Raw genomic sequence first — 16,130 nt, 5'->3', positions numbered from 1 at the left:
CACCCACCGGTTGGACAAACTAGACTCTCCCAAGGCATTTAATTAACGGCTGATAAACATAATTAAGGAGCTTAAAATTAATTAGTCAAATTCTGATATGCATTCTATCTAACATTATATATATATTATATTTCGTACTTTTTTAGTAAGATCTACAATTAAGAAATTAATTTGTTTATGTGAATCTTATATTTATTTATTTATTTCAAAATAAATACGTAGTGCTTGCACAATTCATGACTGTCTATCTATCCATGACTGCAAATATTATTTCTCATCGCGTAAGTATTAAAGATCATTGGATAAAGTTGGCACAACATAGAAATGATGTAGGTTAGTTTTTTCCACAATTCTTTGATAAAATTCTGTTTTTTTTTTTTTTTTTGGCAAGATTTATTTTTTTAATTTCCACTTCTTTATTCAATAAATTAACTCAATTGTCTAGAGGAGGGTATGAAGTTTGAGGAAGTCAAAGCGTCTAGCCAAATAATTGGAGAAAATATAGAGAAGGGAAATTAAGGATCTTTGTAGCAAATGGGTGAGGGGATAATAATTTTATTTTAAAAAAAAAAAACCCATGTTGCAAGGAAAAAAAAAAGAAGAAAAAATAATGATAAATGCACATCACTTTTCATAATATTTTACACAATAATATTTTAAAAATAATGATATTTTTATAAATCACTTTACAAAAATAATATTATTTATCAAAATATCCTTATTTTACAATATGTATTGAAGGCCCTGCTTGGATTCATAAAGTGTTTAATCTTATTTAATCTCATCTCATATTATTATTATAATTTTTTTAAATTTTAACATAAAATATAATAAACAATTTAATTTTTTCAAATCTCAATTCAACTTTTTAAAATTTTAAAATAATAATAATATTAAAAAAATAATATTTTAATAATATTTTTTTAAATTTTTATCTTTCATCTAAAATTATTTTATTTATTTTTTAATCTAAATTAATCCCAATGTACTGTGGGTTAAAAACAAAAAACAAAAATGGAGAGAGAGAGAGAGAGGGGAGAGGGGAAGGGGGGATTGCTTGAGGTGAATACAAGTTTCTAAAAATGAACGGTTTAGCTTTTTCCGAATGTGGAGATTTCTTGAAGGAAGTAACCATTTCCAAATCTGCGCAAAACGCTTTTTACCATTTTCGAAGGGTTAACTCTGAGACAAATGCTAATCGGTGAAAGGGATTGACACGAACAAGACATTGCGACTGTTTCTGACTAAGATTTTCTTCCCTTAACGAAACCAAACAAAAGCCAGCCCAGCAGACTAAGCCCTTGAAAGAGAGAGAGAGAATATTGTGACTCAGAGAGAAAGAAAGAGGAGAGGAGCATGCCGGACTAGTAGCCCAGGTGAGGTAGCTAGGGTACGTAAAAATACAGCTTTAATAAGCTGCACCTGAATCTCCAAAGGACTCTCCTGACTGACTTCAAAAAGCTTTTTATAGTTCACGCCTGTCTCTGCCAAAAACCCATCAATGGGATATGAGATTAGACGTATGATCTGACAAACTGCTTTCGGACAAAGATGCCTCTCACTCTCAGCTCTCAACAACCCTAATTCAATACAGATATTTCATCGCAATGCCTCATGTAAAATTAATGTAACTCGAGTTACAAATCTCAAATATAAAAATTTTGTAAATTTGAGATATGCTTTAAGTTGAAATGTATTTAGTAAATTAAGATGAATTTAATTATTTTATAAAAAATTAAAAAAATAATAAAATAATAAAATCTTTTAATAATTAATTTAAAATGAGTTGAATTTAATTTAACAATCAATTAAACATAACCTAATCGTCCCAATAAATTGTGGACTAATTGTGTGGACGTACTAACCATGAAGTGTTCATTAATGACGATTTTTTTTCTTAGATAGTTGTCTAGATTTTAACTTTTAAGGATAAAAATCTTTATGGACAAATTTCTATTTGGTACCTTTGATAAAGCAGCTGGAAATATCATTTGAGCAATCATTTATCATTCGAATGATAATATTTAAGAAAAATATTATTCATCTTAAAAGAAAGACATTAGTGTACAAAAAACAAATACAAGAATGGATCATAAATCATGCCTGGAGTTAATATTCTTTAATTAGTATCCCTTTTTATCTATCGTTTTTGGAATATATATTGTAAAAATAATATTTTTTCATGATAAATAAATTATGAATATTATTTTTTTTAAATCAAACTAGTCTTTATTGAAATCTGAAGACTTACAATATCTCACTGATAACATTGGACTAAATATATTGAGAAAAATCTTCCAAATCATATAAGTCTTTATCTAGATTAAAAGCATCTCTAACTAGATAATGAGCAGCCATATTTGCACCGCTATTAGTGTGGATCACTAACTAATTAGCAAAGGAATTCAAGATTTTCCTTGCATCCTTGATCAATATGCCCCCTAAGCTCCATTCTATATTAGCCTTATCTAGCATATTCACCACTCGCAATGCATCCTCCTCTAGAATGATCTATTTAAGACCTATTTTACAAAAAAAAAATAGTTGCTACCAATAGTGTATATGTTTCTGCAATAAAAGAATTTGTATTCAGTTTTCTGGGAGCTATAAAGGTGCCAAGAACCTGGCCCTTAAAGTCCCTAGCAATCACACCAATGCCAATTCTACCATCTGCATTTTTAGTAACTGCATCCCAGTTTAGCTTATAAACTCCATCTATTGGTTTATGCCATCTGGGTGGTGATTGAACCAAACTAGACGTTGACACCTTTTGGGGCAAGTAATTAGAACTTTTAAACATCAACAGCTCATCTCTTGCTTTTTTGAGAACAAGTGTTGGGTTCTTGAAAGTTGAAATATTTCCCATGTGTGAATTCATTTCATCTTGCCCATATTAGGGAGCTTGAGTTGGAGAGTTTGGAAAGCTATTTGAAAAATGAAGATACCTAATGCTGTGAAAATATTCACTTGGAGGGCATGTAGTGAAGTACTTCCCACTTTATCTAATCTAGTGAAGAGAAGAGTGGTGGAGGATAGCATGTGTCCTATTTATGGCTTTGATTCAGAAACTTCGAGACATGTTCTATGGGAGTAGTGTGGAGCTGCTAGGGATATTTGGAGTAAAATTGTAGAGAAATTTAAAAAATGGTGTGCCACAATGAGTATTTTCTAGATCTGGCTAATGATGAGTATTGAAGTTGTTTTACGATCAATAGATAATGGGATTCTTTGATGTTGGCCGGGATGTTATTGACATATTGTTATAAATATTGTTTGAAAAGTAATACTAGATATAATTATGAATTGTGAAAGTGCTATATATTTATTTTGAAAAATAGTGAGTTTATTATTAAAAAATTAATTTTTTCATGCGAATCTTATATTTATTATTTTTTTCAATGAATGCATGACACTTACTCACTTCATTATTATAAATATCATTTATTTATATATATCTAGTTTCGTTCGAATATATATAAAAGTAACCGTACACTTCAATCAAGATATATATCCGTTCAAAGATAATGGTCCAATTCAAACTATATATTCGAATTTGTTTCAAATCGTTCCATTAGTTTTTGTTCAGAAATTCTATTAAAATGGCCTGTATTGTTCTTGTCAACCGAAAATATATGAATACTTTTTGAGATGAAATTATTTTTCTTAAAAAGCAATTTTCGTGCTAGCAAATTGATTTTTTCTTGAAAATAAAACATCAGCTAGTGATAAATTAAAAAACATAAACAATGCTTCAGGAGCAGTACTCAATTAACAAAAACCTAATTCACAAATTAACGCTTCAATATAGGACGTTTGAGGCCGAAACTCACCAAATCTGCATATCAGTGTAAATGTTCTTTTTCATTTTTTAAGCATTCTTAATTATTATAAAAAATTAAAAAAATACAAATTCATTAATATTCACTTTCTTAATTATTAAAAAATAAATAAAATATATAAATTTGTTTTTTAATAATAATTTCTACTTTTTTAAAAATAAATCTGTAAAATTTACTTATTCTAAAATTACATCTAACGTTATTCTATTTCAATCCATCATTATCGAGAGACACATCGCTTGCAACCTCTTGCTATTTATTCCTTTTTTTATTCTTCATGTGACTAACAACAACAACAATAACGACGTCAACAACAACGCACATTATGTTAATAATAATTGTGGATGGACCATATACTTGCATGATTAATTATACGTTCATATACATATATAGATTCGTAAAAAGAATAATTAAATACATGGAATTAATCTGGTTAATGAACTTTTTCCACTAAGTTTATTCGTAAAATGATATATATCCTATTCCTTTTTTTTCCCTGAATATTCTTCTCCAAATTCTTTGCTGTAAGTGCTGATCTTCCGACCATCGTAGTTTGCTGGTAACAATATTAGCTAACTCGTGAGTTTCACTGCTCTATTATATATATATATATATATATATATAATCCTCCTAGATTTTTTTATAATTTAAAATATTTTTGGTATTCTTCTCAAAAATTTATGTATACGAAAATTGGTCCCCTCAAAATTATATACATAGAAATTAATGTCTCTCTTTAATTTATTTTATATGGTGCAAGATTTTATTTAATTTCTATATATCATGTACTTACCATAACGTGGTCCCTTTAAAATTAATTTATTTACCCCTAACACGTCTTTCAGTTTGATGGATAAATTCTAAAAAATCTTAAAACTAAATTAATTAAATTTACGAGAATAACAAATTTATTAATATGGACTCCAAGTTTCTTAAAATGAAACCATAAATCAAATAAATACTAGAAGAATCATTGAAGGTTGGTATTTTGTATAAAAAAATAATTGAGAATTTTTTAGATTTCATTAAACAAGAAAAAATTTATTTGAACTAGCAATTGTAGTAATATTATATACTGAATGTTCCACCAAATATCCAGATTTTACATAAAACTTGTATAAACTAGCTTACGTGCTAGAATGAAAGATGGTTTTTGAAAATTCATTTGTTAGTTTTTATTGAGAACATAATTTTTAAAAATATCTTTACAAAAATGATGAATATTATTGTATGGAAGACTATAATAAGAAATCTAATGGAGATGTTATGTTGTGTGTTTTAGAATTTTATTTCTATATCTATATGACAAATTATAAGTTTTTTTTCTTGGAAAAGAAAATTCTCTTTAAAGATGATTTTACGTAAATGTAACTTTTATATATAGTTATGATGATTTTATAATCGAATGTGGAATATTTAAGCTTCACATTTATTTCTTTTTATTTTACATAAACATTACACGTAAGCTCCACGTGCAAATTAAAAAATTTTTGGTTCCACGACTGATTCTTATGTGAATGTGGCACATAGTATGATGTAATATATTTATTACTATTAAATGATTATTTATTACATACTTATTTATCATCTAATGGTGATAAATGTGTCACATACCACTTAGTATGATTAAAATAAGATGAGAGTGATGTATAACATTATATATATATATATATATATATATATATATATAGCACATAGCCATATATGCATGAGAACAATGATACGCCACTAATTATATTATAACTTAACTACTACTACACATTCAAATATTAAATTTTTTCTACTTTAATTCAAAATTGTTGAATTTGTAGCAATTCAAAGTAAATAAAATAGTAATTTTTTTTTTATTTAGTTGTAAACATATTATAATATAGTTTTTCTTATATTATTTTCCTATGCATGCACCTCGGAATCAGCTTTCTGGTCAAGGCATCAAACAGACAAGAAGAACGCCAGCTTCAAGCTAGGGATTATGATCGATAATATCGTCTCTCTATAGACTATAGGAAGGTAAATATATGGAGAGTAAAACTAGTACGTACGTAATTAACACTGCATATAAATTGTTTTAATTATATCTTCACGCCTGGCCAAAATATATTATTAAATATTGTACAGAAAGGGATACACGCCTTGCTACACGATCCATGGGTGTTCGGATTTTGTTGTACTTGATCCTCAGGATGACCACATGACTGCAATGAAAAAACTCTACTGTTTGTTTGTTTGTTTTTATCCATCTTTACATCGGCTGCATATATATATATAATTAAGAGAAATATCCTTCACGTTTCTCGCGCTAGCTGGTTCAACTTGTGAGAGTTTGAGCTGGTGCACCACTTGGAGGGGTTTGCGCAGTGAATGATAAGTGCAAGGACACTCGTGTTGGCACTTTACCTCTCTGATCTGCTCTGTCCTTCCTAGGTCCTACCTCGGCGATGACAAAACAACACTGAAATGATAGATAGATAGATAGGAAGATCAATCCGAATCACTGCCATTCATTTTCTCGCAAAAAGAAACGACGTAAAAGAAACCAAAGAGAAATCAGAAAGGTATGCCAACCCCGCATTATATAAACACTTGTCCCGCCCCATCCGAACAAAACAATCCAAGCCCAACCAAACTTCATGAGTTTTAAGTACCTTTCTTCCTAGCTAGAAACGCGTCTTTTCTTCTGTTTTCAGTTGTCTTCTGGGGGGCTGCGGCCTCCTCCTTCTACTTCTCTCTCCAACCCTACTAATGATGAGAAAACCGAAATAGGTGATTGCTAGCAGTTTCTTGCAGTAACCTGCCAAAATAAAAAATTAAAAAAAAAAAAAACACTTTTTTTGGTTCCCAACATGGTGCCTTCTTAGATTTCCATTTATATGTTGACTTCCCAAGCTCTCACCAAAAGCAAAAATATTAGCCACCTTTCTTTCTTGCGAAGAAAGAGTGAATCTTCACTAAACATGAAAAGCAAGGCATCCCTTCATAAACCGAAGCCTTCTCCAGCTTAAGGCTTTGCTCTACTTTTTGTTTCCACTGAAAAAGAAAGACTGAGATCAGGAGCGTTTTAGTTTTATACTGAATAAAAAATAAAAAAAAAGTTCCAAGCCAAGCCATAAACATGGAGACCTTTCACCCCTCTATGACGCCCTTACCCTTTTCCTACACTTTCACTACTACTATGAGTGGTAGCAGTAGCGGGGCCACTCCAAATACTATTACTACACCCTGGATGGACAGAAGGATCTGGAGTAAACTCCCACAGAGGCTGCTCGATCGTGTGCTTGCTTTTCTCCCTCCACCGGCCTTTTTTCGAGCACGTTCTGTCTGTAAGAGATGGTACGCACTCTTGTTTTCGGACAGCTTTCTTGAATTATACCTCCAAGTATCTCCTCGCCATCATTGGTTTCTATTCTTTAAGCACAAAACCCTCAAGAGCTACATATATAGGGAAAGTGGTGGAGGAGATGGAGACAATAGGGGACCTTGTGAAGGATATCTCTTTGATCCTATTGATATCGCATGGCATCGCCTTTCCTTTGCTCTGGTTCCCTCCGGGTTCTCACCTGCTTCTTCTTCCGGTGGCTTAGTTTGTTGGGTTTCAGATGAGGCTGGTCCAAAAAGCATAATCCTATGCAACCCCATCCTTGGTTCTCTAACTCAATTGCCTCCCACGCTAAGACCCCGGCTCTTCCCTTCTATTGGCCTAACCGTTAACCATTCATCAATAGATGTCACAGTTGCCGGGGATGACATGATTTCTCCCTATGCAGTCAAGAATTTAACGGCCGAGAACTTTCATATGGATGGGGGTGGGTTTTATTCAATATGGGGTACAACTTCTTCTCTGCCAAGGCTATGTAGCCTTGAGTCAGGTCGAATGGTTTACGTGGGAGGAAAATTCTACTGCATGAACTATAACCCATTTAGCGTTTTAGCTCATGATGTTGCAGCGAATATATGGTGCAAGATTCAAGCTCCCATGCGAAGGTTTCTGCGATCGCCAAGCTTGGTCGAGAGTAGGGGAAATCTCCTCTTAGTTGCAGCAGTTGAGAAAAGCAAACTAAATGTACCAAAGAGTTTGAGGCTGTGGGATTTGCAAGCATGCGGGACTACATGGGTGGAAGTCGAAAGAATGCCACAGCAACTCTACATCCAGTTTGCAGAGTTGGAAGGTGGAAATGGGTTCGACTGCGTTGGACATGGAGACTTTATTGTGATTATGATACGAGGGACGGACAAGGCTTTGCTGTTGGATATCTGCGAGAAGAGGTGGCTATGGATTCCTCCATGTCCTTACTCTCAAGGTGATGGTGGCAGCAGCAGCAGCAGCAGCAACAATGGACGTGATGGTGAATTGCATGGCTTTGCTTATGAGCCTAGGCTTGCCACCCCAGTCACTGGACTTCTGGACCAGTTGACCCTACCATTTCAGCCTTACAATGTTTAGTTGTTAATTAGTTTCGAATCTGGTGTCTGATCTCAGTTAGTAGCAGCAAGCTGCAATGGGTGGTACTCAAATAATATATATAGTTGTAGTACAAGATCATCATGATGTAATTTTAGCTAGTGAGGAACTACGTTTCAGATGTTTAGGATCTTTTTTTAGTATGCAGTTCATGTGTAATGTTCTCAGCTCTATTTCTTTCTGTCAGCTCTCTCATGTGTCATGTACGTGAAGATGATGATGATCAGGTACCATTTTGCGTCTTTGAAACTGATTCTGGCTTGAATTTCAACTATACTATTTACTGCAAAAGTTCAACTGTACGGATGCAACAAAATGCCAAATCTAAAAACTTTATTGTCACCTTATAAATAGTACTGCTCTTAATTGGTTACGTCTACATCGTCAAAGACCTAAACCAGTTAGTTCAATTACTAGTTTCACTCCTCCCAATCCTTCTGGACTTTCCATTGTGTTTTGCATGCACGTGTATGCTGCAAGCTGCAACGGTTGAAAACGATTAATAAATAAAAAATAGAAATGATTTGTACACTTATCTCTCTTTGTAAAAAAAATAGACCCCGTCTTTAAAAAGTTAATAAAAAATTATCCTTTATTAATTGAACCTATTTAAAAAAAAAAATTATATAAGACTTGTTTATTTTTTGAAGAGAAATGACAGTTGCAATCGTGAATGCACAAACGTCACGTAATTACTTGAAAAAAATAATATATAGGAAATTCACATAAAAAATTAATTTTTTAATAATAAATTTCACTCTTTTACGAAATTATTACAAAACGACTTACGATACTTGATTGCATGTATCATTATTTGTTTTAAAAAATGCTACTCACAATCACGTAGGGGAACCCTCGCGGCAGCGTGTCCGACGTGGCAATTAATGGAATGGCGTCGTTACACAAATTGCTTGAAGACGGAAGGGATTTTAAACTTCACACAAATAAACGTCATCGTTTAGCCTCGTTTCCCTCGAAGACATAAAGGGTCGCTTCGCCTTCTTTCCCATTTCACCCATCCCCACGAAAACTTACCCTTCACTCTGTCTTCTTCTTCCTCCTCTTCTCCGCGAAGCCCCATCGTCCTCCATGAAGCCCCATCATTCTCCACGAACTAGCCACCCCACGAAGTCGCCGCATACGAAGTCTTCACCTTCTCCGCAGTCATTCTTCATGGTATCCTTCGAACCCACGAACCCCACAAACCAACAATTTTGCGAAGTCACTGTGTTTTGTAGTCTTTGTCTTCTCCACAGTCAGTCTTCGTGGTCTCCATTAACCCACGAACCCTCGTACCCACGAACCAACGGTTTGCGAAGTCATTGTCTTCGTCTTCTATGAAATCTTCTCCACGAAGACAGAGCCACATCCCCTCCTTCCCACAAAACCCCGAAACCCTAACCCTAACCTTAAATTTGTTTGATTATCAAGTCCCGAAACCCTAATCCTAACCCTAACCCTAAATTTGTTTGGTTATCAAGCCTATAACCCCGAAACCCTAACCCTAACCCTAAAGTTTTTTGGTTATCAAGCCCCGAAACCCTAACCCTAACCCTAACTCTAACCCGAAATTTTTTTTTGTAATCATCGATCGGGCCGAGTTTCAAAGTATCATCACTGCAAAAATGTCGTTAGTTTTCTCCTTTTTTTGTGCTTTGGTTTTACTTTCCAAATGTTTGGAAGTCAATAATTCTTTATCATATATTGTACATTTAGTCATGTAATACATTGCCTATGATGTATAATTCTTACATTAACTATTTAATCATGTAATTATTCAAATCACATATCATATCATCGTTGTTAAGTTGCCAATTTATAAATTCCACACGTATGAGAGTAGTAGCATCTCTATGGAATGCATAGAATAATATTTGAGCAGGGTGTTTTAGCAAATTTTATTTTATTAAGCTATTTTTGTAAAACGTTAGTGGGATGTTTTACTCTTGTCTATAACAGTCTCACTGCCATATTAAACTGTTACTCTTGTGTATTTACTCTTGTTTGTTTGGGATCAATCCCATATTTCTCAAGTAGGGAAGTATTGGCTGTCAAACTGAAAATTTTACAGTTAATGAATATAGAAACTCCTTGAGATGCTATAGGATATATTATTATTATTATTATTAATGTAATTTTGAGGATCAAATGACTGTAAACAAATGGGCATATATAAAGTAAGAGTCAAATAAGCAAAGCTAAAACTACATATCAACATGGGCCCTCCTAATAGACACAGTCTAGCATGATAGCATGAAACATAATCAGTTTGTAAAACATCCCAATATACTGTTTTTAGAACTGAATAAGCAGGGTTCAATTCTCAATTTCTCACTGAAAGTTTTATTAGACTATCAACTATTTTTAAAATGAGGCACCCTTTCAATTATCATAGCGTTCTTTAAACTTCACAGAACATCACTAAAATGTTAAACTGCTACTGTTATTGGGATACATGCTTCCAGTTTAAAATGTTAAACTGCTACTGTTATTGGGATGCTTACTTCCATATTAAAAGTTTAAACTGTTACTGTTATTGGGATGCTTACTTTCACATTAAAATGTTAAACTGCTACTGTTATTAGGATGCTTGCTTCCACATTAAAATGTTAAAATGTTACTGTTATTGGGAAGCATGTATCTGAATAATTCAACGAATTCCTCCCGGCAGTTGAATTTTCTGTACTATTGAAATTACTGCCATACGAGGATGTCATCATCGATATCTTTATCTTCCTTTGGTAAACGTGCTTTGGGCATACCATTCTGTTTTTGTGATGAGCCAGCCATACTAAGACTGGCTTGTATTGCAAAGAATCCAGGACGACCCTTCTTAAGGTGTCCAAAGTACAACACTAAGGTAACTACATAATTTGTATATAAAAAAATTTTATTTTTGTAAAGATTAATGATTAATATTAAAATATCTAACATTTGTTATATAATGATTAATATTAAAACATTTAACATTTCTTATATATCTTCTTAATCTTCAAGGATTACCATACTGCAGGTTTTTCAAATGGGCAGATATTAATGAAGAGAATAAGCTCCAACTTCGAGAAAGCACCAATGAACTGCTAAGGAATGAGAAAGATCTCAAGAAGAAACTCGACGATGTCCACAAGAGGGAGATTGAGGTTATGAAGGAGGAGTTGGTGCTTCGGGAACAAGAAGCTAAAATAAGGCGTTCACGCAGACTACTTCGGTTGTATTGGGCTTTTGCATTTCTAGTTGCATTTTGGTTGTTGCTTGGTCTAAGTAATTCCTGGATAGTGTTAGTAGTTCCGGAAATTGTATTGGACTATGTAGTTGATGTAATTGATGTATACATATTGAGTAGATTGTAAAACTGCTATTATATACAGTTTGAGCAGAATGTCAAACAGTGATGTAATATATATTGCTTGTAAACAATATGGTTAGGTTAATGTATGAGCAGTTTGTATGGATCTTGAAATAGTTTGTAAAACAATTTGTATGGATAATGTTTGTTGAGAAGTAGTTTGTAATGGAAATGTTATGAGCAGATTGTAAAGCAGTTTGTAATGTATATTGAGTAGTTTGTATGATAGTTTGTATGGATATTGGTTATTGATAAGCAGTTTGTAAAACATAACAGTTTGGATTTGAGCAGATTGTAAAACTGGTATGTACAGTTTGTATTGGACAGGTTGTCAAACAGTTTTTTATATGTATGGATGTTGGTTGATAAGTAGTTTGTAAAATAGTTTAGTTTGGATTTGAGCAGATTGTAAAACTGTTATGTACAGTTTGTATTAGACAAGTTGTAAAACAGTTTTGTGTATGTATAGATATTGGTTGTTGATAAGCAGTTTGTAAAACAGAACAGTTTGGATTTGAGCAGATTGTAAAATTGTTAAGTTTGAGCAAGTTGTATGGATAATGTTTGTTGAGAAGCAGTTTGTAATGCAGTTTGTTATTAGCAGTTAGTAAAGCAGTGATATAAAGCAGTTTGTTATGAGCAGTTTGTAAAGCAATTTGTAATGTATATTGAGCAGTTTGTTATGGATGATGTATGTTGAGAAGCAGTTTGTTATGAGCAGTTTGTGAAGCAGTTTGTAAAGTAGTGATGTAAAGCAGTTTGTTATAAGCAGTTTGTAATGTATATTGAGCAGTTTGTTATGGATGATGTATGTTGAGGAGCAGTTTGTTATGAGCAGTTTGTATTTGTACATAAAAGTGATGACACAAAATGCCAACCACTAAACTGTATTACACAAAATATAGTTTCAAAAAAATCATTACACGATATAACTCGGCATAAATTTAGTAAATTACATTAACGAACTTGCCAACAAAAAGTAAATTTCAGTTTGTATTTGGCCAACACTACACCTGCCACTACACAAACATCAACAACTCTAAAGTCAAATTTCAACAAAATGTCCTCTCAATACTGCCAAAGCTCCAACAAATGTCCTCCTAACACACAAATATCAACAAATGGCTTCACAATTAACAAATGTCCTTCCAATTAACAAAATAGCAATAATTGGCTTTCCAATACACAAATACCAACAAGTCTGCTCTGCTCTGCAAAACATACAACATTGATCATCTCAGTTCGCAAAATGACAACTAAAAATATCAATTGTAACAACATTAAATATTAGTATTATTAATAACATACTCAATGCATCAAATCATTGCATCGGTTGTGATTCACTCAAACCAAATTCTTTCGGTTGCCATCCATCTAACGCAAATTGCATCTGTAAATAGTAAACATCAACTGTTATTGCATTGTGTTGTGGATAATACTATTAAAATATCGACAATACAAGAGATTCGCTTACACTTTCTTGACTACCAATCACCATTTCTCGGGCTTGGACTTGTTCAACATTGGAAGTATCCATCTCCGAAGGGCCAAATAACCTTCTGCAAGTGTCCACGACTGCTATATCTTCTCCATCTCGCTAATTAACAAGTCACAAATATTCTTTAGCATATTTTTCATATTTGCATTAAATGGTAAATAAAATTTAAAATATTTAAGATATGCACCTGTTTGCGTTTCCTTTTCACTGGTCGTCTTTGCTTTAACTTTCCGCATGTCTTTCTCCATCCTCGATGCTCTCTTCAGAGATGGGGGTCTGTCTTTCCCTCTCACAACGTTCGGACTTAGTACTTGCTTTGAACTACCAACTGTAGTTATATCAGCAGTCGTACAACCAACATTCGCACCAGTTAGGGTTATCGATGGAGGTTCTTGGTTGGCACGATATAACTCAATCATTGCATACAATTTTGTAGTTGCATCCTTAGTATGCCGACTTGAACCCGCAGCATGAGTAATCATCTGATAACAGATATTTAACAGACTTGAATATCTATTAGCATCTGCTCGCTGATCTCCTGCGTCATAGCTGCTATGGATTAACGTGTACCTCTTTTTGATGTCTTTCCTCCATCGATCTAAAATGTATGTATATGACATAGACTTAATCCCATTACATTTGAATACTGCCAAAATGTGCCTACACAATATCCCCTCATCTGAAACAACCCACATGAACACTGTGCAGTTGTATCTTCCTCATTAAAGTCCACATAGTGTGTAACCAGCTTTGTGAACTCTTCCACACAAACTTCATCCTCTACATGATACGTCTTTATTGTACCATCATGCTTAAATAACTTTGAATCCATATCAATAATACCGGTAATTTGTTGTTGAATTTCTCTAAATTTAGCATTCGTGTACATATCTTGAAATCTCTTCTCAATTGGAGATATAGATATACAGAGAATTGAGACACTAAATGAGTGGAAGTCCGCAGCAGTTTCATTCTCAATTTTCTTTTTCAATGCATTGTCAAACTGGTCGACAAATTCTTTCAAATTTGTCTTGGCACGAACATAATCGTAAAAAAATGCATTCATGCTTTCGCTCCGTTGCATAGTACTCATTCCAGCCCAAAATATGTCCCTCAAGAATGCCGGTACCCAATGCTCACACTCATCATATAAACTTTGTAGCCAGGCATTTTCATGCAAGTTGTATGTGGTGATTAGCTGCTCCCAACATTTTTCAAACTCTTCAACAGTTTGGGTGTCATATACACATTTCATCAAAGCAGTTTTTATGCCACTTTTGTACGAACTATGGGAGCCAAGTTTTTTAGGAATTTTCTTCAGTATATGCCACAAACAAAATCGATATCAGCTTTTTGGAAATACAATGGCAATCGCATTTTTCATCGCTGTCCTGATCTGTGATTATGGCTCGCGGAGCTATACCGTCCATACATTTCAACCATGTCTGGAATAACCACACAAATGTCTCTGTATCCTCACTGGATATCAATTCTGCTCCCAACAAAATTGATTGGCCGTGGTGGTTTACACCAACAAATGGTGCGAAGGGCATATCATATCTATTCGTCAGATACGTGGTGTTGAATGTGACCACATCACCGAAATACTGATATGCTACCCTACTACGAGGGTCTGCCCAGAAGACATTGTTTAACCTCTCGTCATCATCTAAGTCCATCCGTGCAAAGAACCCGAGATTTTTGTATTGCATCATTAAAAAGTGTTCTCGAAGCACTCCAGCGCCACATTTCCCAAGTCGCAGATGTCTTGCCTTGTCTATATAATTACAACAATCTTTTTCCAAAAACGGGAGGTTCTCGAATCCGCCCGCACCAACAACAAAACTACCAAAGCTCTTATTCATTTTAATGTCAGCCAAGTCATTTGTATCTAGAACTCTTTTTACTATCTCGCTAACTTCTCTATTACAATGAAAGAAGCGGGATTTCTGTAGACTGAGGCTATGATTATGGATATTATGACATGTTGTCAACCATACATTTCCCTCAACTTGTAAGGCACTAATTTTTGCCTTACATTCCGTCTTTCATGTCGGACGTGGTTTAGCGACATTCAACGTTCTATTTCGGGCCTTCCCACTGTGGGCATAGGCAAATGTGACATATCTAACAATCTCATCCTCGACATTTTCACTCATTTTGGTCATCACCTCAAACCCGCATTTCTTACCATATTGCTTATAATAGCTCAATAACTCTTCAAAAGAATTAAATTCCATCCTCGACTTTGGCTCTTCAATCATATCACCACCATCCATTTGGACACACTCAGGTGTCCCGGCACTATCATCCTCGGTATCCCGTGATTCTGGTGTATCCTTTGTACTTTCCTCATCAAGTCTAGAGGATGTATATCGTGCTTCAGTTTCCTTACAATTGGGTGGATCCTTTGTACGAACTTTTAAGCTTGTTGCGGAGCTTGTAGTGATGAGAGGAGTGGAAGGTTCCATCCCATATTGAAATTTGTAACCAACATTCTGCATAAATCACAAAAATTAAAGCAATTAATGTAATTCTGAAAAAGTATATTTATTAAAAAAATACTAACAAAGTTACATCACCACCTGAATGTTGATTAGATATTGGTTGCCATCTGGATATGGCATAAAGGTCGGTGACCACGCAGGCACTGGTCCATGCCAAACGTGCATGTAATTTGAAAGGTTTGGAGTCATTAGAATGTCCTGACATAAAAAATAATAATGATAAGTAGCAACCATGGAGGAATGATGTAATCAATCAATAAACATCAACTCAACACATTCCAACAAATCTTTATAATAATATCACATACTATGCTTGGAGGATTTGAACTAGATGGTGTTAGCCCAGCTGACTTGTCTTCTCCTTTTTCCATGCTAACAATCCCAAGGAAAATTATACCTCTTGCAACAACAACAAGAAAATCACCAGATTAAGTTGATCATCTTTGGGAAAACAAAGGTTAGAGGCATGAGTGTAAATGAT

The 16,130-nt window shown here is 33.9% G+C and overlaps 1 protein-coding gene across 1 annotated transcript; it reads left to right on the top strand.

Annotated features, from left to right (window-relative positions):
• Positions 1-6,828: 6,828 nt before the first annotated feature.
• On the top strand, positions 6,829-8,421 carry LOC121266161 (protein UNUSUAL FLORAL ORGANS). The gene has a single exon (XM_041169898.1). The coding sequence runs from the start codon at positions 6,952-6,954 to the stop codon at positions 8,278-8,280; it is 1,329 nt and encodes a 442-aa protein (XP_041025832.1). The 5' UTR covers positions 6,829-6,951; the 3' UTR covers positions 8,281-8,421.
• The last annotated feature ends 7,709 nt before the right edge of the window (positions 8,422-16,130 follow it).

This window comes from Juglans microcarpa x Juglans regia, chromosome 5D (genome assembly GCF_004785595.1).
Source record: "Juglans microcarpa x Juglans regia isolate MS1-56 chromosome 5D, Jm3101_v1.0, whole genome shotgun sequence".
Taxonomy (NCBI): domain Eukaryota; kingdom Viridiplantae; phylum Streptophyta; class Magnoliopsida; order Fagales; family Juglandaceae; genus Juglans; species Juglans microcarpa x Juglans regia.
This window is presented reverse-complemented; position numbering and strand designations above follow the sequence as displayed.